This window comes from Lytechinus pictus, chromosome 2, assembly GCF_037042905.1.
Source record: "Lytechinus pictus isolate F3 Inbred chromosome 2, Lp3.0, whole genome shotgun sequence".
Classification (NCBI taxonomy): Eukaryota; Metazoa; Echinodermata; class Echinoidea; order Temnopleuroida; family Toxopneustidae; genus Lytechinus; species Lytechinus pictus.
Window position 1 is genome coordinate 40067308 of NC_087246.1, and position 26696 is coordinate 40094003.

General features: G+C 36.2%; 1 protein-coding gene across 1 annotated transcript in view; it reads right to left on the reverse strand.

The window, feature by feature from the left end:
* LOC129279725 (pre-mRNA-splicing factor ATP-dependent RNA helicase PRP16-like) overlaps positions 1–26428 on the reverse strand; it is a 68381-nt gene extending 41953 nt beyond the window's left edge. The window contains exons 1-7 of the mRNA XM_064095637.1: positions 26099–26428; positions 19548–19702; positions 16539–16781; positions 12832–13012; positions 9293–9402; positions 1002–1066; positions 60–215 (exon numbers count right to left, since the gene is read on the reverse strand). Of these exons, the coding sequence (XP_063951707.1) occupies positions 60–215; positions 1002–1066; positions 9293–9402; positions 12832–13012; positions 16539–16781; positions 19548–19702; positions 26099–26427 (1239 nt within the window). The 5' untranslated portion in view covers position 26428. The remainder of the gene's footprint in view (positions 1–59; positions 216–1001; positions 1067–9292; positions 9403–12831; positions 13013–16538; positions 16782–19547; positions 19703–26098) is intronic.
* Positions 26429–26696: the final 268 nt, after the last annotated feature.

Consider the following 26696-nt stretch of genomic DNA (forward strand, 5'->3'; position numbering starts at 1 on the left):
TTCTAAGCCATCCAATATAATATAAATACTTCATTCTGACATAGCTACACCACAGCTACCTTGTTAATCTGTCTCTGTTGAGCTGACATTCTCTTTGCTTTCTGGGTAGCTAGATCACGTTCTTTCTTTTCTGCATACTCTGCAGGGACAGCAGCAAATGGATTGTTAGATTCATCATAACCCTCATCAGATCCATACCACTGCCGATCTATTTTCTAAACATAAGTAAGAAGCAGCACAAAGGAAAAGAATTGACAGCATTAATTTTTTTTTTCTTCCCACTTTTAATGTTTATACATTTATCCTCGAATAGGCCCTAGTTAATATTGCATAATGTGATTAATGTTATTACATCTGGAAATAAGACTACACCTCACAAGACACGAGAATGGGTTGTGTGATAATACAATGGTTTTATGTATAATAAGCATCAAGTCTTCTGTTGGCTTGACAAGTTTACAGTAAGGATATTTACCCATTTCTATACTGTTAAAAGTTAATACATTTAAAATTTGGTAACAAATCAAAAGAAAATCATAGAAATTAACAGGAAATATGCTACCAGGTACTCAGATTTTCATCATTTTACAAAAATATCATGATTTTCTGGACACTACTTAAATTCTTCTATTTATTAGATGAATCTAAACAGAAAGCCATGGAAATCAATTACTCTACCCTTGCCAAATATGCAAAATTATTGTTCCTTTAAAATTTATTTGAGAATATAATGAAAATACATTGACTGTATGAGCTACAGCACTATTGGAATTGCAACATCTCTCTGAGCTAATCTGATAAAAATACAGACATTACAACCCTAAAACATACGAAACAATCAATCTATTGTACAAGTAGGCATAAAAGTAATTCTATCAAAAAACCATAAGCGAAAATGTTAAAATCGTTTTGTAAAAATTGTGTTTTTATGCATATAAACAATGGAAAACTTTAAAATAATACCAAAAACACCAATCTTTGGCAGGCGCTGTGTTTCTTACCTTCTGCTCTTCTTCCCATAATTCCTGTTCTTCTGCTGACTTGAATCTTGTGACCGTGTCTCCACCTGATGAAAAACAAAAAACAATTATAGAATCTAATCTATTCTAATTTTGGATTTTATATTAAATAAATAGTGCCTAATCAAAAGTTCTGAAACTGACTAATAAAAAATATCTTCATTGCCCTGTAACAAGAAAGATACAATCAATAGTTCAAGTTGATGGCAAACAATGTCTAATAACAGATGTAAATTCTTCTCATTCATCCAGCTGAGTAAAAAATAAAGGAATTAGATAAAAAAAAACTAGCACATCAATGATGTGGAGCTCATCCGGCATCTTGCAAAGAAATTTAACACAATTTTAAATTTCAGCCCAGTTAACACTGTAGTGACTTATATTGGTGACATAAATTGAGGAAACAGAATTGAAATTGATTAAAAAATGACAAAGAAGCATTTTTGTGATTTATGAATAGATTTTGTATAAATAAGCATAATTTTCTAGTCAAAATGTCTAGATTCTGTGTAGAACCTTGGTGAACCTCATGAAGCTCTCAAATGGAACACAATTCAAATCGGTCAACAATAAAATAAGGAGCATTTTTGGTTTGAAAAATATGCATAAATCAGCATATTTAATGAGTTTCAAAATTCTGTGTAGAAATTTTGTATCCCCACTTAGAGCTATCATATAAAGCAAACAAAATTAAAATTCATCAACAAATGAAGGAGAAAAAGCATTTTTGTGATTTATTAATAAATTTTGCAATAAATTAGCATAATTTTCTAGTCAAATTTCAAAATTCTGTGTGGATGTTTTTGGTGAAACTCATGTAGCTCGACCAGATGGATGGAGAAAAAAAAATCAAAATTGGTCAACAAGTAAAGAAGGAGCATCTATTTTGATTATTAATAAATTTTGCATAAATTAGCATAATTAATTTTCTAGTCAAAATTTCAAAATTCTGTGTGCAAGTTTGGTGAACCTCATGCAGCTGTTCCCAATGGAAGATAAAAAAATCAAAATTGGTCAACAAATAAAGAGACGTTTTCCGTGATTTATGAATAAATTTTGCATAAATTAGCATAAGCTTCTACTGAAAATTTCAAAATTCTGTGCAGAAGTTTGGTAAACCTCATGAAGCTCTACCAGATGGAAGATAAAAAATCAAAATCGGTCAACAAATAAGGAAGAAGAAGCATTTTATATGAATTTGGAAAAATACGCATCAATTAGCATTAAAAAAATTCACAATTTTGTGTAGAATTTCGGTGAACCTCATGCAGCTCTACCAGATGGAAACTAGAAAATTTGACGTGTCTAAAGGACACAGATGCCCCCGCTTAACGCGATCAGAATATTCATTCAATATGATTAAACTTAATATCGTGCAGAAACCAATATAATTTAGACCTTTGAACCAACTCGCATATTTAATGAGCTGTGGCCTTTGACCTGCTGACTCCGAATTTGAACTTAGCCTGTATTTTGGTGTGATCTACCTACACACCAAAATTTTTAAAATACATTATATGAGCCTAGATTAAGTTAAACTGAAGTTATCACATTTACAAGGACTGCAGAAGGGTAAGATGAAAATATGTCTTTGTGACCTTGACCTTTTGACCTCAAAATCAATAGGCTTCCTGTGATTCATGCTAGCATCATACATACCAAATTATATGATCCTAGGTTAAGTTAAACTGAAATTATCGCGTTTACAAGGACTGCAGAATGGTAAGATGAAAATATGTCACTGTGACCTTGACCTTTTGACCTCAAAATCGTTAGGCTTCCTGGGATCCATGCTAGTATCATACATACCAAATTATATGAGCCTAGGTTAAGTTAAAATGAAGTTATCGTGTTTAAAAGGACTGCAGAAGGGTACTATGAAAATATGTCACTGTGACCTTGACCTTTGAACTTTTGACCTCAATATCTATAGGCTTCCTGGGATCCATGCTAGTATCATACACACCAAATTATATGAGCCTGGGTTAAGTTAAACTGAAGTTATCGCGTTTACAAGGAAAAGTTAACGGACAGATGGACATCGAGCGTGATACCATAATACGTCCCATCTAGACGGGCATATGATAGAATACATTACAGCCAGACAGTCCGTGGGTCCGTTAGTCCGCGGGTCTGATAGTCTGTGGGCCCGATAGTCTGTGGTGTGTGTAAAATTATGATCAGGATATAGTGAGATCAAATGTCATTGAGAGGTCAAATGATACAAGACCATGGGGTTTTATAACAATAACCAAAAGGGTAATCGCCCCCTGACAACTACTTTAAGGAAAATATTATCCCCATATTTTTACCGCCGGGGACTGTTTCCCTGCCCCCCAGAAATTTACCCTCTAGACAATTACCCAGGATAATTACTCCCTAGTACCGAGCCTTAAAAATTCCATTGACTTGATGACATGGCGAGATACTTTATCTTGCTATGTCGACTCAATAGCCATATTGTGTCAACATGGCGAGATACGTTATCTTGCCATGTCGACTCAATAGCCTTATTATGTCGACATGGTGAGATACATTATCTTGCCAAGTCGACTTTTGAAAATTGCATGTCGACATGGCAAGGGATGTTATCTTGCCAAGTTCACTTATAAAAAGTTGTGTCTTGCCATGTCGACATATAACTTTTTATAAGTGGGCTTGGCAAGATAAAATATCTCGCCATGTTAACAGTCGACTTGGTGAGATAAACATCTCGCCATGTTAACATATAACTTCTTATAAGTCAAATTGACAAGATAAAATATCTCACCATGTTGACACATAACTTTTTATAAGTCAACTTGGCAAGATAACGTATCTCGCCATGTTTGTTTGGAAAAGTCGACTTGGCAAGATAAGTCACACAAACATTTAGGCCTGCGTTTAATTACTTTTTGTTGTTTTGTTCTTATTTCATCTTCTATCCAATCATTTATTATATATTTCTCTGTTTTCTTGGATGGACGAAATTATCACTATTTTCACTGCTGACTATGACGAAAAGGCATCCATGTGGATCCGCAGAAATAAATTACTATTTGGACGCACCATGGTCATAACTCAACATGGGTATCTGGGTGACTGTACCATTAAAAGATTCATATTAATAAAATCATATATAATTTGGGATTAATCCTCTATTTTGTATTTTTGTAATATAGGTTTTCCCGGTCAATCTCAAACTATCAAAAATTTGACATTAACCAGTCTTGTCCAAAATGCAATCACGATTAAAAATCAGCATTCAAATTCATATTTTAGCGCTTGTAATAAGAACCTCGACAACCAAATTGGAAATTGTGCCACCCAATTTAACACTATGAGCAATCGTAATCGTTAGGCCTTGGACTTTCGAGTTTTTTTGTCTTCGGGTACCCGTGGTAATTTTCGGTCGGGTACCTGAAAATCATGTAGCTTGAAATATACTGGTGGAAAAACCCCATAGGTGACGTCATCCAGCCACTGCAATGCAACCAAATTTATGAATGAAAATATAGTAAGCATGCGCATTGCAAGCCTCCCGTGCCCCACGCAGTATTCCATCGAAACAAGTCCGTACCAAAATCGACCTAGAATTCCATTTCCTATATTTCATATGAATTATGAAAGGTATCCTCAGAGGATCTGTTATCTCACCGAAAATTTTATTACTTTTCCGTCAAAATCTTACGAAGTAGCGTCGATATTACATCATGTTCGTGAGTTTATATAATCTATCGCTACGTGAACAAAGTCAATTGATTTCCGGGTTTCGGAGCGTTGAATGCGCCAGCCAATCACGATCATGTTACCATTTTCGGCTTATGATGAACTGAAAATGGTAACGAGAACGTGATTGGCTGGCGCTTCGTATGAACCACAGTTTGGTCCATTTCCCGGTTTTTTCTACCCTTTTTTTTGCTTGTAAAAGCGCATAGAGACACCTTAAATTGGAAGTGATACGCGCAACACAGTGCATATCAAACAAAGTTTTGCAGTTTGAAATATTCCTATAAAAGGATATCCTGAAGCTTTTTCCACATTTATATATTGGTACAGGTTTCTTTAAGCGAATGACAATATGACCATCTGCAAATCTTTCAGCTTGAGTGACCACCACTAAAAAACGAACTTTTAACAAGTTTGTGAAAAAGGATTTGCGTAAAACTTTGAAATAGTTATATGGAGAAAAGTATAGACTTTTAATGAGCAAGAAGATTGATTTCAAGATATCTTTTTTTTCCTCTTATTTATTTCCTTGGCCAAAACACTCCCTTGACCGACAATGCCCCCCCCCCACCCTCCCCTTCACACCTAGACCATCGCGATAATATCTGCTTTACAAGTAGCAGTGATTCGCATGAAATAACAGGCTTGATTTTTATTGTTATTCCTTGTCATGCCTGGGGAAAGTGTGGAGAAATAAGGATGAAATGAAGTATGAAATGTAAACCCCTTTTAAATTAAACAAGTGGAATGCCTCTGGCGGTCTCACATGCATCATGCAATTCAATATAGCAGCAGTGCTGACTTTGAAAACTACTATAAAATAATTATTCACAAAAAACACCATTCATATAATGATACAATACTAAGTTCATTGACATTTGACCTTGATCATGTGACCTAAACCTTGTCAGTGATACTTGATTACCCCTATATCCACATTTTATACACTATATCTATAAACTTTTAAAGTTATGACAGGAATCTAATAATTAACCCCGAAATGGGCAAAGTTCATTGACATTAAATGACCTTTGACCTTGGTCATGTGACCTGAAACTCGGACGGGATGTTCAAACATACTTGATTACTCTTATGTCCAAGTTTCATGAATCAGATCCATAAACTTTCAAAGTTATGATGGTAACTCAACAGATACCTCCACATGGCCAAAGTTCATTGACCTTTGACCTTGGTCATGTGACCTGAAATGTGCACAAGATTTTCAATGAAACTTGATTACTCTTATGTCCAAGCTTTATGAACTAGACCAATAAACTTTAATTCAACAAATACCCCCAACTTGGCCAAAGTTCAATGACCTTAAATGACCTTTGACCTTAATCATGTGACCTGAAAATTTCACAGGATGTTCAGTGATACTTGATTACTGTTATGTCCACGTGTCAAAAATTTTTAAGTTACAGTGTATGATGACATTTCAAAAACTTAACGATTTTGTGTCTCGCCCACATATGAAAATAACCAGAAATATCGTGATTTAGGGCACGCAACAGAATTGTATCGAAACTTCATTGTGAAATGACTGGGATGGAATAACACTTGTCATAAAAGACTTGCAGGTAAAATTTAATGTTGACCTGAAAATGACCTTTGACCTTACCACGTGACCTCCGACTGCAGCCTAACATGCAGGTCCCCCAAGTCCATCTACCATCCAAGTTTGGTTGAAAAGTGACTGACCGTTGTGGAGTTATGTGTCATTAGGTTTGTGACGGACGGACGACAGACGACGGACGACATTTGGATCCCTAAGTCTCGCCTTCAGGTCTGGTGGGCGAGACAAAAAGGGACATTTCAAGCAATACTTGGATTCAAGAAGAGGATAAGTATATCGCAAAACCAAAAAATGCAAGCATTGAATTTTTTTTTATCTAAATGAACTTAACAAGGCAAAAGCGATTTTGTGTCTGGCTCACTTATGAAAATAACCAGAAATATCGTGATTTGCGAGGGCATGCAACAGAATTGTATCAAAACTTCATTGTGAAATGACTGGGATGGAATAACACTTGTCATAAGAGTCTTGCACGTAAACTTTAATGTTGACCTCAAAATGAACTTTGACCATACCATGTGACCTCCCAACACAACAGCATGCAGGTCCCCTAAGTACATCTACCATCCAAGTTTGGTTGAAAAGTGATTAATGGTTGCAGAGTTATGTCATCAGAGAGTCTTGCACGGAAACTTTAATGTTGACCTGAAAATGACCATTGACCTTACCATGACATGCAGGTCTCATAACTACATCGACAATCCAAGTTTTGGTGAAAAGTGACTTGCGGTTGCGGAGTTAGGTGTCATAAGAGAGTCTTGCATGTAAACTTTAACGATGACCTGAAAATGACCTTTGACCTTACCATGTGACCTCTGACTGCAGCATAACTTGCAGGTCCACTAAGTCCATCTTCCATCCAAGTTTGGTTGAAAAGTGACTTGATCCAATGATCTAAAAAAGGGAGTATACTTCAAGCTCCATTTGAATTTAGGAACAGGATATCATTGAATTAATCATTCAATTTTGCGACCTCTCCCAGAGTTTAAATATATTTAAACTTGGGCACCCCAAGTCAAACATAATTTTGGCGCCCCTCGAAGTTTAAGGTCAATTCGGTGCCCCCGTCAAACATCAATTTGGCGCCCCATCCCCCCTAAGTTTGATCCAACTAATGGCATTAGTTTGTCTTATTTCGTTATCCATTTAAGGACGTTCCACAGTTACATGTACATGTATATTTGAGCGCTGAACAGGTGTAGGTATGAGCTGATTTTTCTCATTATCTGCACTCTAACTGCAGATCCGATGTGGTATTTTATTAAGTTGATATACTGGAATTATTCCATGGACCATTTTTCAAATTCCTGTACGATTTTCAAAATACTTTACTCTGTAGTGCTGCAAAGTATGACGAACATGACCCCGAGTTTGAATGAATGGTAGAGTGGTTTGGAATTTTTCCTCACATACATACAAAGCTTTTTGTGTTTTTTTGGGGTGTTTTAAAAAGCACATTTGCTCTAATAAAAGTGCTGATAGTTTGAAAACAAGCACATGAACCCATATTTTTTAATGTTTGCACTCTTATGTATACCTTCCTCTACAACTTTGCAAAGCAAAGTGAAAACGACATGGGTTTTGAATAAGCCTGAGTCGAATCGATTTTAAAATTGGTGTTCAATCGATGTCATCGAGCGCCGGTGCAGATTTTGCAAAATCGGTGCATCGAAAAAAAATACGTCGGCCGGCCGATTCGTTTGGTTCACACAATCAATCATCAAAATAAACATGTCCAACTTGACTACTACTTACTTGATTTATATTGCCCCCAAAATGAAACCGATTGTGTAATTATGATGCCTATTCACCATTAATTTGAAGTTTATTTCGATCATAGTTCGAGTCTAACTAGTCTGCTCGTGCATGCCGAGATAATTTATGCACGATGAATTCATCGCCATCGATCGTGCATGCGCACGATGTTATGTGTGTGTTATGTGTGGTATTTACATGTATGTAGGGAAACGCAGTGCGAGTCTCTTGTCTTGTTCAGGTGTTGCTTTGGTGTCGTCTTTTATGTTTAGAGTGCTTGTTAGATTACTCTCATTTTTATTTTATTTTTTCCTTCTTTCATTGTCGGAGGAGAGGGTTTCGCCTACGATAGTCATGGATATATGCTGATGGCTTCAATTCGTTTAGGTTTTATTAATGATTTATTATTAATATTTTTTTTTTGTATTTGGAAAATCTCTCTTTTATGTTTTTTATTTGACATTAAAAAAAAAATCAATATGTTGAATTTACTGTAGAAGTTTCTTCTTGATGCATATTATTATCATCAATGTTATTTATAATTATGTATTGGAAGATATCTGACATTGTGTTTTATTGTAACATTCATGAAAAAATGATGTTAAATTTATGAGTTGTCAAGGTATTTGTAAAGACATCAAAGTTCTATTTGTTATATATATTTTATTTTGTATATGAATCGAAGTTGTCAATAAAAACTACTCAATAAAAAAAAAAAAGTACTGTGCTTTAATCAAACCAGAAAATGGCCGGAAAATTGACGCGATCAACGTAAAATAAACCTTGCTTTCATGAAAAATATTATTATCATGACCATAGAACATTATTTACTCGTAATATTTAACATTAATTTGCATATGATAATCATTAATATGAATTTAGAGCTTGATGTGAAACGTTTGTATTTCGTTTCAATTTTCAATGACGTACATCACATGACGGGTAGCATATTCAAATTGTGGAGCAGGTGTCATAAATACTTGATCACCAAACTTGGAAGATGGATGGTTCAATGTGATGCCTTGAAGGAAGCAAATAAAGAATATATTACCAAAACATAACTTTCAAGCTGATTGGTTATCATTACCTTTTCAATGATGAACAACTTCACTTTTTGAGGAAGATTAAGTAACCTACAATCTTTACAATATAATTCTCAGTGAATACGAACAAGTTTATGACCAATCAAAAACAATGACACTACTTTCCTAATCTACCACTTTGCAAAACTAACCTTTGACCTGTGGTGTGGCACCACTCTTCTTGCGATTGCTAGCCCATGAGTTGTAGCGATGAGCTGGGGTCAACCTGGGGGTTTCATCTTCCTTTCTTCTATGACGTGACCTGCAGTACAGCATGACACAACTCACATATTAATATTATTAATATTCTGTTCTTCTATAAGGTATGTGGCATTATTAGCCAAAGTCTCTTCATGAGCTATCAATGGTAAAATACAGAGTTTAATTGCAGTAAAAAGTCATTAGAATTTAGAGGCTTCATCAAAAAGAAAAGAACACAAAATAACAACACATGTGTGAAATACTGCACTCTTAACCTATCTAGGTCGGGGTATTTTGGGAGTTCATATGGCCGGGGGGGGGGGGGGGGGGCCCTTGAGATCTCAGCCGTCGACTGTGCCAACATGCCAAAAATTTGCATGCGGGTTGTCTGGGACATAATCTAAAAAATTTGATTTATTTATTTATGCTAATTTATGCGCAATTAGTATGCGAAATCATACTTTTCCTCTAACTGATGATGATGATGCACAGCATTTATATAGCGCCATATATCTGTCAAAGACATTCAAAGGCGCATTGGAGGAGCCAGCCAATCTGGGTCGCCAAGAAGGGCGCACACACAGAACTGACCCGCAAGTCTCTCCTCTCGATAACTGGTTGGGGAATGCAAGTGGACCACTACACCGGGGTTTTCCCCTACTCTTATTCAAATAGTACAGTGGGTTCTTAACCTGCAAAGGTGGTGATTCTCCTCTGCACGGGGCCTCCATTTAACGTTTATCCGAGGGACAGAGTGTTTTCCACTGCAACATAGACTGCATCTATGAAACAGGGGAGAGACGTTTACACAAAACGCACTGGCTTCAATCATCCACCCAGGGTGGACTCAAACCCATGATCTTTTGTTCGACGGGCAGACGCTTTACCGACTGAGCCTAACTCCCTAAATAAAGCTCCAAATGTTCTAATTTTTGGTATAAAAACTCTTTGTGGTGTTCTTAGCAAGTTTACATGAACAAATTTGCGATATCAAATAATTTTCTTATGTATTATATTGTTTTTATTTATATGTATTTCTTTGCTTTTTTTACCTTTTGTTTTTCATTATTTTTTCAATGAAATTTGTTGGGGACTCTTCTGAGGTCATAAAAAGCATGAAATAAATACATTTAGGCCAGCAAAACTAAAAATAATCATACATTTAGGATTTTTGGTTGAAAACACAATTTGCATTGACTTTGTACACAAAATCACGTTTATGAGCAATTTTTGGTCTGACATGCACTTACATAATGTTGCGTAAATTGGAACCACGTACCCGGGTGATGCAAAATTGGTCTCAAAAGTTGCACATGACTTGAAAGTCTGTGAGCGGTGCGGTCAAAAAATTTCGCGTGGCGAAAATATTGCTCGAATTGTTGAGGGGGGGGGGCTCCGAGGCCCCCTCCCCCCGGCCAAAATAGGGTTAAAGTGGACGTCCACCTGATCGTAAGTTTTAATAAAAGTGGACAAATTAGAGAAACATATTTAAAAAGTGTAGCTAAACAACAAAATACGTTTGAATTCTTAAAGTCTAATTTTATGATATTTGATTTGATTTATTTTATTTCCACATTTCAAAACAAAAACAAAGAATATACAAGTATAATTTTTTTTTTTCAATATTACATAATAGGCAAATATTTTTTTAAACATAATGAATAATGCACATAAATCATTATAAAATATCAACTGTCCTGTGAAAATTATATCTATATATACATTTTCTTTAATTACTGAACATATATATATATAGAAATGTGGGAGACCTCCATCTTAAGCTTGGAGCTTGAAAGTGATGGAGGCCTCAACCTTAGGTTAAGATTTTGATGTTGATTCCCCCAACATGGTCTAAGTTCATTGACCCTAAATGACCTTTGACCTTGGTCATGTGACATGAAACTCTGGCAGGATGTTCAGTAATACTTGATTAACCTTATGGCCAAGTTTCATGAACTAGGTCCATATACTTTCTAAGTTATGCTGTCATTTCAAAAACTTAACCTCAGGTTAAGATTTGGTGTTGACGCCGCCGCCGCCGTCGGAAAAGCGGCGCCTATAGTCTCACTCTGCTATGCAGGTGAGACAAAAATTAATAAAATGTATAGATTGGACAGAAGCATAGGAATACATAACACTGCTCTCATATAATAAGACTTTAAAAATTAAAAAAACTTGAAAATTAATTAAAACAAGTGGAATGCCTCTGGCAGTCTCGCCTGCATTACGCGATTTCATATAGCAGCAGTGCTAACTTTGAAAACTACAATAAAATAATCATTCACAAAAACACCATTCATATAATGACATAATACCACGTTCATTGACCATAAATTACATTTGAACAGTGACTTAAAACTTGTCAACTACACCCATGTCTACATTTCATTCACTCTATCCATAAACTTTCAAAGTTATGATGGCAATTCAACAATTACCCCAACATGGCCTAAGTTTATTGACCTTAACTGACCTTTAAACTTGGTTTTGTGACCTGAAACTCACAGGGAATGTTCAGTGATACTTGATTACTCTTATATCCCAAGTTTTATGAACTAGATCCATAAACTTTCAGAGTTAGGATGGTAATTTAAAAAATACCCCCAACACGGCCAAAGTTCATTGACCTTTAATGACCATTGACCATGGTCATGTGACCTGAAACTCGGACAGGATATTCAGTGGTACTTGAATAACCTAATGTCCACGTTTCATGAACTAGATCCATAAATTTTCAAAGTTATGATGGTAATTCAACAAATCCCCCGACTTGACCAAAGTTCATTGACCCTAAATGACCTTTGACCTTGGTCATGTGACCTGAAACTCAAGCAGGATCTTCACTAATACTCGATTAACCTTATGCCCAAGTTTCATGAACTAGGTCCATATACTTTCTAAGTTATGATGTCATTTCAAAAACTTAACCTTTGGTTAAGATTTTGAAAATAATTCTCCCAACATGGTCTAAGTTCATTGACCCTAAATGACCTTTGACCTTGGTCATGTGACCTGAAACTCAGGCAGGATGTTCAGTAATACTTGATTAATCTTATGTCCAATTTTCATGAACTAGGACTATATACTTTTTATTTTTTAAGTTATGATGTCATTTCAAAAACTTAACCTTAGGTTAAGATTTGATGTTGACGCCGCTGCGTCGGAAAAGCGGCGCCTATAGTCTCGCTCTGCTATGCAGGCGAGACAAAAATACTTTTGGATGGATTTTCACTAAACCCTGAAGTCTATAGTTCTCCATTTTCAAAACAAGGAACAGAAACATGATTTCAATGAACAAAGTCATATATATTTTCTCACACATACACGTTGTACAAAATAAAGAACACAATATATAATAAAATCTTTGGGGCAAATTCATGACTATCACTGTTTCCCTGCTTTTTAACATGGAAGTAGACATTTAGAATAAAATAATCATTTCAATGATACTGCATCATTTTGTAACAAAAGATCTTTGCGCTATTCATACCTGTCTCCATCTTTCCTACTAGATCTATCTTTTCTGTCACCACGTTCACTTCGATCTCTTCTCTCACTAAGATCATTTTGTTGACTTGACATCTTGGGTGTTGGTTGGTCCCACTGTGATGGAGCTTTCTTTGGCACATCATCCTCTTCCTCCCAACTTGTACGAGATGGTGTGTCAATACCTACACAATCAGAGTAAGGATTATATTCATGAATTCTTCACATGAAAATGACATTGAATATTGGAAAGTTCCATACAATGACAAAGAGTGAAATAAGAAATGAAAGAACATGACTATGTCTAAAGGAACATGAAAATATGGTACCTCAAAAATAAATGACTTCAATTCAAATTCAGTTAATTGTTTATGGCAAACTGAATATACATGTATGAAGAATGTAAACTACACAGAAAACAATCATATCTTCACTCCATATCTCTTCTAAAATGGTCAAAACTTGTATACCGTAACGGACTATAAACCGCACCCCCAACTTTGGATTAAAAAAAAAAAAAAAAAAATCCTTCTCACATTTACATGCATATTTGAGATACGAAGAAACAAAAACTAAGTAAACATTTCAAAGTATCCAAAGAGATTACCGCTATGCGGAAATCTGCTGTTCTTGATCAATTTATCTACAAATGTTAGCAATAAAGAAAGGTCCCGACAATATTGGCCACTTACACACTCACTCACCTCACAGTTACAGTGTACACACACACAGCACTGCCGTTCTTGTACATTGCAAACTACGATACGGTACCAGTACATCTTATCAAATTGTGATCTGTGTCTTTCCCGCCGTAGGAGGAAGAAACATTCACATTTCTTGCATTGATCACAACCTCACAATCACTTTCAGAATTTGTCTAGCATTCGATGTCTTAGCATGAATTTTGGATACAGGATTACAGGAAGGTTCAAGAAACAAAGAAATTGGCATTTTTTCTAGTTGTTTTTACGGCTTCGTGTCGTCTCTCTTGTGCGTGGTGTACATGGTATCTTATGAAAAGCAAACGGGAAAGAAATATAAAGCTGGCGCGAAAGGGGAGGGGTTAACATGAATAGCGCCAGCTTAAGTCGCACTATAACCACAATACAACGCAAGCTCTCAGCTCACTCAACTCTGACTCAGCTGTGACAAAATATTACCAAGTATGCTTGGCGTCTCTTTGAACTTAGCCAGGAAACTTTCCTGCTTTCATGGCTTTGAATCAAGGATTAAGTCAAAATTAGTGTCATGAAGGTGGGTGCGTTTGTTATGGACAATATTTGATTAAGATCGTAATAATCGCTTCCCATTACCCCAGTCCTTCACGTTTATATTTTCGTGGAGCTCTATAAATCGCTCTCCTTATTTTTTTGAGGAGCTCAATTGAGCTCCTCAGAATTGTTCTCCTTGAGGAGCTCAAATCAATTCAATACAATACATGTAAGATAAATTGTAGATTTTTCTTAACATCGTATATGCAATAGCTGTGTAGCTATTAATTAATCTGTGGTGAAACTAGGCCTGGGTCAATACGTTTACAAAATATCGCGCTCCTGCTAAAAAATAAAAAAAAATAATAATAATAATAAAAAAAAAAAATAATAATAATTGCTAAAATTTCACATTTTACATTTTAATATCCATGAAATGGCCATCTATTTTCCATAATTCCTTGAAATTATTTCGATTTAGTTGAAAACTATCAGAAAAATGAAGAATATTTACCTCTTTCCCGATTCTGATTTGAACTTACCTCGGTAAATATTGTGGTCCCACATGTAGACTTCCATGGTGTTCATGGCAACACCATGGAAGTCTACATGTGGGACTACAATATTTACCGAGTTTAAATTCAAATCAAAGTTGGGAAAGAGACAAATATTCTTCATTTTTCTGATAGTTTTCAACTAAATCAAAATAATTTCAAGGAATTATGGAAAATAGATGGCCATTTCATGGATATAAAGATGTAAATTTTTTTTTTTTTTTTTTTTTTTTTAGGAGCGCGATGTTTTGCTCTCATTTTTTTTTTTAGGAGCACGGTAGGAGCGCCGGCGCGATCGCGCTCCTCAAAAATGAAAGTCTGCATTACCCGCGGCTCATACCCCTAACCGACATTGCCCTGGGCGGCTACGCCAGGCCACTCGATGTGTTGTGAACTGGCAGACGTCTTACATGTTCGGGAGGGGTTACGACGGGTCAGACCCGTCACCGTGGATAAACCGCACCTCGACTTTTGCTTCTATCCCGCCGAGAAAAAGGTGCGGTTAATAGACCGTTACTTACGGTAATTCTCTGAGATATTTCACATATTCTATATACTGCTACAATATAATTATATTGTGCACCATTGGTAGGATTTAACAGAAATTGTGCAAAATAAATTGATAAAGTTTTATCATTATTAAATTGAATATCACAAGGCATTTAATAATACTACTCTACCACTGATGTTAACCATTACTGCAGCAACTTAATTAAAATCAAGGCTTTCATAGAACATACCATAGACATTGATGGCAAACTTACAACAAAGAGGTTTTGGCAATACTATTATTTGTTAGGCGTCACCTGTGCCTGGGAGGCGAAAAGAGAACTGAATCAATATGACCAGCAGGTCTCTCCTCCCGGCATAACTGATTGGGGGGAGTGCAGGTGGACCACTGCACCGGTGTTTCCCCCCTACTCTTATACGAATAGTGCAGTGGGTTCTTAACGTGCAAAGGTGGTGACTCTCCTCTATATGGAGTCTCCATTTAGCATCCTATCCGAGGGATGGAGTGTTTTCCATTGTAACATAGCCTGCATCTATGAAACATAGGAGAGACGTTTATACACAACGCAATGGCTTCAGTCACCCGCCCGGGGTGGACTCGAACCCACAATGTTTGGTTCGACGGGCAGACGCGTTACCGACTGAGCCAACAACACTCAGTCATATACTCTCTTTTATATTCCACATACTAAGTATCTTGCTATAGGATTGGTCAGAAATCAGTCACGTGATAAGGGGTAGGTTCCCCATCAATCATTACTTGCAGTGATGGAACTTACGTTTCACTGATTTTCAGCCCATAGGGTCATAACTCATAATAAATTAGTTTGAGTACATTAAAAATGAAGAGATCACTGCCACTCCAATTTTTGTTCCATCATCCTCTATCATTCTCAATAATTATCCATCACATACACTGACGATCGCACAAGGTCCAGATGAGCATGCGCAGAGTACATACGCACAAGCTGTAAAACTTTGCGCAAAATAAAAGTGTACTGCCCCTTGATTATTTTGTTGTGATGGTAAAATTCATTTATGAGGTCACAATAAAACTTGCAGCAGCAAGATCTAGATGGCTGCACTGGCATACATGTAGTAATCATCTAAACGGATTTTATCTCTCACATCAAATACACGTCAGTATGGGAATTTTGTGGAGCATATATTTGTACTATTTTTCATTCTCTGAAATGCTGTGGAAGTGTTTGGTAGATCTTCCATGACGAATTCAACAACCCTTGAAAATGTCAGGATCCCGAAAAATAATAGCTCTTACACTAGTTTGCCAATCACCTTCACCAACTGTGATTAGTTGCTTACTATTTGGTATATGGATAGATGTAATATGACCCTGTAGACTATTAAATGTTTAAATTCTCATAGACTTAATACAGGAGCCATTTGATTCCCAGAGTCTATGGTTTAATACTAACCTCTTGAAATTCTTGGAGTAGAAAGATCATCATCAGTCCGAGTAGTACGCTCCCAATTGCTTCTAACACTCCTGTCACTTCTGTCACTGCGACTCCCTCTCTCAGAATCTCTGCGGTCAGCACGGCGATCAGGAGGTCTGTCTCGTCTGTTCCTATCTCTGTTTCTATCCCTGTCTATATATTTCTCTCTATGCCTTCCACCTCCCCTGTCTCTATCCCTGTACTTCTCTCTTTCATACCATTCTAAAATAAATTGAAATTCAAATGCAATTTTCACAAATCATAGTTATAAATCATAGTTGTTTTTAATCTGTACCAATAATATCTAATAATCAGAGGTCCAAAACCAGAAAAGTGGGGTTTTGTTCCACCATAGAGGAGACAAAGCTTATTTCAAAGCTTAAAATATAACAAACAATATCCAAGAGGTCTACCTCAAACAAAGGTTCACGAACCACGAGTCTTGTCTGATTTAGGGATCAACAAAATATGCAATATGATCTTTTTACCCTAAAGAATTTATGTCTTGTCTATTTCCTTTTATTAAATACAAAATGATTATGATAGATTACAATTACGATCGAGTATGCCTACGGCAATACTAATTCAACCACACTTTTACACAAAGTTTTGCTTCAAATGTCCTTTCATTTTATGAAGAAAAAATTCATGTTTGTAAAAAATTGGATATTGATTACATTTCAATCAAAGATGAGGCCAAAGCTTTCATGGTGGATCTAAGAAATATTTTGTGTGGAATTCTTATTCTGCACAATCACTGACCAATAAAAATGTTTATTATTTCATGCTTGAATTTATGAAGACCCTTCTAAAATTAGATTTTGTGCAACGATACTTTGTAAATTTAATGTGCCTGGATTTTTTTTGCACCGAACCATGGAACCAAGCTTTTGTGTTTGGTTCGGAAGTGTCAAGTTTGACGAACTTCCACCCAGATTGACAGTTTAGCTACAACACTATCATGAAGCTTATCAATATTCTTGTTGCTCCTCTTCATATGAAATGCTGACATTGTGCATTAATTGCTGCAATTCATAATAAAGTAGATAGATAACAGTACTGTGCAAATTTTTGACAAAAATATGCAAATTGTTGTCAAATATCTCACTTCTTTTAAAAACTATCACCCTGACTGTCTTAAACAAATGTGTTGAATTCCTACTGACAAAAACCATAGATAAATGGATTCATTTGAACTTTGTCCATTTTCTGGGTAAAAAGTATGAAAATATGGCATCTTAGACTTATGAAAATAAGAAAATATCTTAGACTTTGAAAATTGATACATTTCTGATTTTTTCTAAGTTACAGACAGTATACAACTAAGTTTGCAAAAATAGAATACCTAGTTTGAAATTCGTCCAGAAGATGATTACTGTATAAAACTAAAAGTAATTTTTTTTTTAAATATTTCAAGACAATTTCTCTATTGCAAAAATCATGTATTTTGCAAATTTTAAATTTTATGGAAAAATGTAAATAAGAGTGTCGCTAAAGCAAGCATATAATATGCCCGTCTGTAACATGGAAAATGGAGCTATTGATCGAGCTAGAAAATTGGAAGATGGCGACTTCACCTTTGACCTTCTGACCTCAAAATCAATAGAATTGCTAGGATCTATGCTAGTATCATACACACCAAATTATATGAGCCTAGGTTAAGTTCGACTATTAACAAGGACTTCATAAGGTAGATGAAAACATGTCACTGTGATCTTGACCTTTGACCTCAAAATCAATAGGCTTCCTGGCATCCATGCGAGTATCATAAACACAAGATTACATGTTTATGAGCCCAGGTTATGTTAAAATAAAGTTATCGCATTTACAAGGACTTCAAAAAGGCAAGATGAAAACATGTCAGTGTGACCTTGAACTTTGACCTTTTGACCTCAAAATTAATAGACTTCCTGGGATCCATGCTAGTAACATACACACCAAATTATATGAGCTTAGGTTAAGTTAAACTGAAGTTATCGTGTTATGGACTGCAGCAGGGTAAGATGAAACATGTCAGTGTAACCTTGACCTTTGACCTCAAAATCGATAGGCTTCCTGGGATCTATGCTAGTATCATACAGACCAAATTATATAAGCCTATGTTAAGTTAAACTAAAGTTATAGCGTTTACAAGAAAAGTTAACAGACGGATGGACAGACAGACAGATGGATGGATGGAGACAGACGGACGGACACCGAGCGTGATACCATAGTACGTCCCGTGGAAATGGGCGTATAAAAAAATACAGCTTTCTAATTAAATTAAAATCTCAGTCATATGGCCTTTTCATCCTTAATATATAGTAGGAAATTCAAATATCATTCGTATGACATCAATTTCGTGGCAATTAGCTGTTTTTATCAAAATCTATGTACGAAAATTCAAATTTCATGAAAATCTAAGCCATTTTGGACACCATCTCGGAATTAAGTTTCTGCAACAAACTTTCTTAGGTAGATATCTCAAATGTTTTTCGCTATACTTTACGCTTGAAAATAAGTTGGGTTTACTTAGTTTGTGAAGTTGACAGAGCAAACTAAAAAAATATGCTAGATTTTCAGGTTTCGCCCTCCTGATTATGAATATCAGAGACAAATAAATAATTATTGCATATAAGGTTATACATGTAGTAAGTAATGTAATAATTATTATTCTAACATTCCAATTTTCATGTCATTCCATATCCAGAGTAACATGTATGAACAGAAAGAAAGTAAATAGTAAAGAAAACACCAACAGAAATCATGCAAGATATCACACTAGATACACAAAAGAAAATAAGCATTTTGTGATTCCTGCTTAGAAATAATATTCACTTAAATTATTTCATTTGATCTTAGGACTATTTCCCAAAGCTAGTTTTCAATATCAACATCAAACTTAGATTTTTCAATGACAAATTTGATTTCAACCAATTAAATGTCATCATGATTTCAATAGCTTTTAAAATTATTCAAAACAAGTAAAATAAAGATTACATGACTAACCTCTTGATCCCCTGCCTTTCCTATCATCACTGTTGGATGAAGCATAAACAACTCCTTTCCTACTCTCCTTTTCTCTCCGTTGTTGTCTCTCCACTGCCTCTGAGCTCACTCCTCCAGTGTGTGATGGTGTCTCTAAGTGAGGAGCTCGGTAATGTCTAACAATAAAAAGGGAATAATAACCATGATTCATACACTTTAAATACCTGTGATTCCAATTTTCTGATTTTCATGATATTTCAAGACAACTATAAATGAAAATATCTAGAAATACATTATTTAAGCATCAGCTGTTTTGTTAACTTATGTTGGAGTTAAGTTCGGAGATGATCGTCATGTAACCTTGGTCGATTTGAAGCCAAAGTAGGCCAGCGGTTGCCCTGCCGTGTATATGTTTGAGTCACTGTCAACATAATTTAGAAGTTGACTTTAGAAATAAAATTTATTTGCAACATAATGAACTTTTTATCAGAAGTCATGATGTACATACATGTGTGCATCATTTCTTGCAACGTGGGAAGGCGAGGTGATTTGGCGGCCACCGGCCATCTCGCCCCAGCCTTCCATTACAAAAGGTAAAAGTGAAATATATCTACATAAAAAAAATCAAAGTAAATTGATGTCTCGAAAAGATATACTGTAAGTAACTCTTTATCAGTCTTTTAAGTGATGTGTCTAATAACATAGCTAACCCCACAAAAAAAGTCTCTTTCAATTTTTGAGAAAATGGCTAGGTCTCTTTATTATTCCTGACCGAGGCTAAAGTTATTGATAATATTTGACAGTGATTTGACAAATTCTCTACTATTGTGTAGACTGCTGTGTTATGCAGGGCAGCTACCATGGGGTAGTTTATTTTGAATTTATATTTTTTTTAGTTGATCTATCATGAGTATCCCATTCAGGAATTTGAAAATGCTGTAGGTCTACATTTATTTGGTAGTTCATAAAGTGCTTCAAATGCTGGTTTTCACTTCGAAAATTCACTCCTCGGTCAACATATTTCTTAGTATTTTTTAATGGGGGATGTCATTGCAGTTAAAATCCACTCCCTACAAAACCATGTTATATGACTGTCATATTACTTGTGAAAACATTGCTCTAGAAAGGATTTCCCCTTGCTCACTTTGCTCCAGTGGAGCAAAAGGAAAGGGAGAAGGTGAAATATGATAATTTCTGAATCTACAAAAAATACATATAAGAGGGTCCAAATTATTCTCGCTAACTTTGCTCACTTGCAGCTTTTTAGAAAACTTGACCCCAATTGCAAAGTCTGGCCACTTTAAAATTTGGTTCACTTCACCACTGCTTGGCATATTTGCCGTTATAAAACTGAATTTCCCCGAGAGGGTACATGTAACACATGCCCTCTTCATAATTTACAACAGTCTTGTCCCACTTATCGTGAAGGGGAATACCATGCCCTAATCAGTGGTTACATGGAGATGAAATTATTCTGAAAAATATACCCAAGCACTTTGCACACATGTTTAATTTTCTAGCTCCATCACTTCGATCACTCTCATAATATTGAAACAAATATTTTTTTTTTGCAGGGGGTAGGGGAGACAGATGATATTACAGACACCAATTCCAAGCTGCATGGCCAGTATAGTGCCCCCAAGGCCCCCCATGCTGACTACAATATAGACCATTGCCATTATATTGAAATTACCAACGTAGAAAGTTCTTAACCCTAACTAGGCCGGGCTTTTTTGGCTGTTCTATGGCTGGGGGGGGGTTGATTCAACCCCCCCCTGAGATCTCGGCCGCCGATCGCGCGAGCGCCGCAAAAATTTGCACGCTGGTAGTGTGCGATGTAATCGACGAGGCTATATGGTAAAATTTTCCAAAATAATGAGATTTTATTTTATATGAATTAATTATGCTAATTTATGCATAAATCATACTTTTTGCTCTAATTCACTAAATAAAGTTCCTAGAATGCTAATTTTTGGTAAAAATATTCTTTGTAGTATTCTTAACAATGGCAATTGAAAAAAACTTCGGTTTGGAAATAAATTTCTTATGTATTTTATTGTTTTATGAATTTCTTATGTATTTCTCTGTTTTTCAACCTTTTGTTTTTCTTTGTTTTTTTCACCAGATTTATTGCACAACCTTTTTGAAGCATAATTATGCTAAAATCAATTGCTTTCAGCTGTTTAAAGTAAAAATAATCATATCTTTATGAATAAGATGAGAAAACTCAGTTTGCATTGATTTTGTACACAAAATCATGTTTTGGAACAATTTTTGGTCTGACATGCACTTACAAAATGTTGCGTAATTTCGGAACCGCATACCCGGGCGTCGTAAATTTGGTCTCAAAAGATGCGCAAGACTTAAAAATATAAACTCTGCGAGTGGCGCGGTAAAAAAATTTCGCGCGGCGGAATGATCGCAGAAAATGTTGAGGGGGGGGTTGATTCAACCCCCCCCCGGCCATTTTAGGGTTAAGCCCCCACCCCCCCTCCCCCCTACAAAAAAGTTCTTGTCTAGAACTACGCTTTGGACTTTTTTAGGGGGTTAATTTCCTAATAATAATAAATGATAATAATATGTTCCATTTACATAGCACAGCTACTATAATTGCATATACTCTACTGCGTTTGATACTTAGTATCATATTATTACCCCGGCTGTAGCTGAGCCGCCATATAGGCACTAAAGCATTCAAGGAATAAATCCTACCGGATATCCATTCACCTCACATAATGGTAACGATCTTTCAGTTCTTCCCCCTTTTTTTTTTTTGGGGGGGGGGGTTACTTTCTCCCCTGAGATAGATAAACCTTTCCCCATGTGTTCTTCCTCCTCCACCCCTTCCCCCTCCACCACCCCAACCCAACCACCACCCATTAGCCCCTTTCCTGCATCTTCATTTAGAAGTTTTGGTGCACCAGGTTTTCAGCACACAGTCAGTCGGCAGGTCCACAAAAAGTAGCTTCTTTTTATCCAAGTGATATTCACGACTACGGTGTTTTTGCATTGTTAATGAGCTTGGTGCAGACGAAAACACCTCTTTTTATTCGATCATTGCTGCTCTATCGACCAAATTTCATGTTTTTGGTATCTTTATGAAGAAGACAAGGCATAAGCGATTTTGTGTCTCGCCCACTCATGAAAATAACCAGAAACATCGTGATTTGGGAGGGCACGCAACAGAATTGTATCGAAACTTCATTGTGAAATGACTGGGATGGAATAACAATTGTCTTGCCTGTAAACTTTAATGTTGACCTGAAAAAGAACTTTGACCATACCATGTGACCACCCAACACAACTAGAGATGCTCGGCGGGTCGCGCGGCCGAGCACATGTATCCCCCGAACCCATCACGTCATCCATCATTGCGATATATAGAGCTCACACAGAAATTTGACAAATAAATACAATTATCATTGCGACAATGACCCTGCCCACATTTTGCCTGTGGGTACCAAATTTGATGACAATAATATAACACAGAAGCGTGACTCTGCATAACCTAAAGTATTGTCCAGTATCACCTGTTGGGGAATACAATTATAGAATAATCTGGATACATTTTGTAAACCTAACCCTAAGACCCCCCACCAAAAATGATAGGCATCTTCACTTCACCTAATATTGCTTCTGTGTGCCAAATGTTATGACAAACTGGGAAAAAAGCAGAAGTTACAGGTTTTACCGAATTTTCCACAAAAATATGGTAACCATGGCAACCATGTCTCCACCCACTCCAAAATCATTAAGCGGCTTTGCTTTACCATAATGGTCCTTCATGACAAATTTGATAATTGGAGAAAAAATGTAGCCAATAGAGCACTCACAAGGAAATCTCTGCTATTTCCTCAAAAACTCTTGTTACCGTGGCAATGAAGTCTCCGCCCACACCAAAATCAATATGCGGCTTTGCTTTACCATAATGGACCTTCATGCCACATTTGATGATGATCGGAAAAGAAATGTAGCTGGTAGAGCGCTAACAATGACATCTCTACTATTTCCACAAAAACTTGTTACCATGGCAACTATGTCTCCGCCCACACCAAAATTAATAGGTTGCTATGCTTTACCATTTAATGGACATTCATGCCACATTTGAAGATCATCGGAGAAGAAATGCAGCTGGTTGAGCGCTCACAATGACATCTCTGCAAGTCCACATAAACCCTTGTTACCATGGCAACGACGTCTTCGCCCACACCAAAATCAATAGGCGGCTTTGCTTTACCATATTGGATCTTCATGCCACATTTGAAGATGATTGGAAAAGAAATGCAGCTGGTAGAGCGCTCAAAATGACATCTCTGCTATTCCACAAAAACTCTTGTTACCATGGCAACGATGTCTCCGCCCACACTATAATCAATAGGCGGCTTTGCTTAACCATAATGGACCTTCATGCCACATTTGAAGATGATCAGAGAAGAAATGCAGCTGATAAAGCGCTCACATGGAAATCTCTGCGGTGGCGGACGCGGCGCGACGAGGCTAAATCCATAGTATCCTCCGAACTCTGTTTGGGGAATACAGTAACATCTACCATCCAAGTTTGGTTGAAAAGTGATTTACGGTTGCAGAGTCATGTGTCATAAGAAAGTCTTACACAAAAAATTTAACGTTTAACGTTGACCTGAAAATTACCTTTGACCTTACCATGTGACGTGTGACTGCAGCATGACATACAGGTCTCCGAACTACATCGACAATCCAAGTATGGGTGAAAAGTGACTTGTGATTGCGGAGTTAGGTGTCATAAGAGAGTCTTGCATGTAGACTTTAACGTTGACCTGAAAATGACCTTTGACCTTACCAAGTGACCTCCTACTGCAGCACAACATGCAGGTCCCCCATGTACATCTACCATCCAAGTTTGGTTGAAAAGTGACATACAGTTTCGGAGTTACATGTAGATGTCATAAGAGAATCTTGCATGTAAACTTTAATGTTGACCTGAAAATGACCTTTGACCTGAACATGTGACCTCCGACTGCAGTATAACATGAAGGTCCCACAAGTCAATCTACCATCCAAGTATGGTTGAAAAGTGACTTACGGTTGCTGAGTTATGTGTCATAAGGTTAGTGATGGACGGACGATGGACAACATTTGGATCCCTAAGTCTCGCCTTTACCTCTGGTGGCGAGACAAAAAATCATTCTTTCAGGTCATGTGTCTGGATTTTTGAAAATATTTCATAATAAAGGTGAAACTTTTGATCTTACACATGATACAAAATAATTATTTTGATGCATCAAAAGTTGTTGTTTTGAGCCCAAATAATTTTTATTTTTTTATTAAAGCTAAAGATCTAAGCGTTAATATGATATAGGTTTTATAAGAGGTATTATAGATGGCTCAGCATCTAGTTTTTCATAGGCCAAGTACATTTAGCAGCATTAAAACAAGAAAACTGCGTTCTGATTGGTCATAGAGACAACACACCCACGCAAATTCCAATATTTCAATGCTGGGGCCTGTCCAAGCAGGTCATACTGACCATGTGATAATCTCTTCAAATTACCCGCAACTGTTGTTCTGAAATCTTATCCAGCCAATGAGAATTCTGGATTTCTTGCTACTCAGAATTTTCAAAAGTCTTTTCTTGTATCTTGATGGTAAAAGCTGGCTGCTGCAGACCTGCCAACTTCTGGGAATGAAAAAATTGTATTCTGTGATAGCAAAAACTGTATTTCCCCCCCCCCAAAAAAAAAAAAATAATAATAAAAAATTCCATAGTAGGCCTACAGGGGCTGATAATATTCATTGTCTTTTGAATTGTCAGCCATACTATCAATTTTAAAGGTTTTAATTTGTTTCTGATTATTTAAAGTTATATCATCAATGTTATGTAACTTTGTTTATGTAATTATTTGCTTAATTATAATTCTAATTTATTTATTTTGTATATCATTGTATGTATACAGGGATCTTCTTTTTAAAAAAACAGGCCTTTTGGCACTGAAAAGACTACCCTGTTTTAGATAATTTAAGTGAATAAATAAATAAAATGAAAATATATACTAATGAATACTAATACTAAAAAAATATATACTGTATATATACAAATACTAATAAATACTAGAACTAATTTATGCATGCCTCCTGAGTTCTAGTTTTATAGTCTTCCTTTATCACTTTTCACACCATAGTGTGGAGCTGTTTGGTGTGATTGGCTGTATCATTCCATTTATCTCAGGCAATGGGGCCTAAGTTACATAGATTAAAGCATTTCATCCTGAGAATTCAGGTAAAAAATTACATATTAATAGCAGTAATCCCCACATAATCACATTAATAGTATATTCAGATTCAAATTGTCATTCATATTATCAATTATAATGATGTGGGATTCTTTTCTACAAAATAAAGGATCGAGACAACAGGCCGTTCTGCTGCAAAACATTGCATGACTGAAGCATACATCTGGGTAATTGGATTTAGTCTCATTAAGCAATGGCCGACCATGCTCCGTGCAGTCGCAGACGTTAAGCTCATATTGCGAGTCCACACTCTATAGTCTATAGAGTCTAGCAAATTATATATTTCTGTTAAATAAAACCCACCTTTTCAGAACAGTATGTTTCCTCTTCTTCCTTGATTTCGTATCCTCTTCATCTGAATCACTACAGTCATTACTTTCTGAATCAGAATTGTTCTCCCACTCATCTCGGTAAGATATGACCTTTGACCTCCTACTTTTTTCTTCCTCTACTTCTCTTTCTGATACATCTTTCAGTTTGCGCTTCTGGGCAGCAAGGACATCTAAGCCTAGAACAGAAGATCTTGATGGTGGGGCTTTTAAATCCGGATCAGAGTTTAATTTCTTCTTCTTGACGACCAACCCACCAACCTGATTAGAAAGTCCTTCAAGACGATGAATTGAATCAGCCATATTTCTAGAGTTAATAAATGAAATTCAAAAAATGAAATAAAAAGTTTTAAAAAAATGAAAAGATATATGTCTACACAAGGGCAGTTCCAGCGTTACGGACATCACATTTTTGGTAATTTTTGCAACTTCAAATGAAATAACTTAAGATAACACAACTTTTTTACTCTAACTCTAATTACAGAATCACTCACATATGACCATGAATTATATACAGTGCAAGTTTCAATCAATGTCAGTAAATAATGTGTTGGTTACAGCATATAATGTTC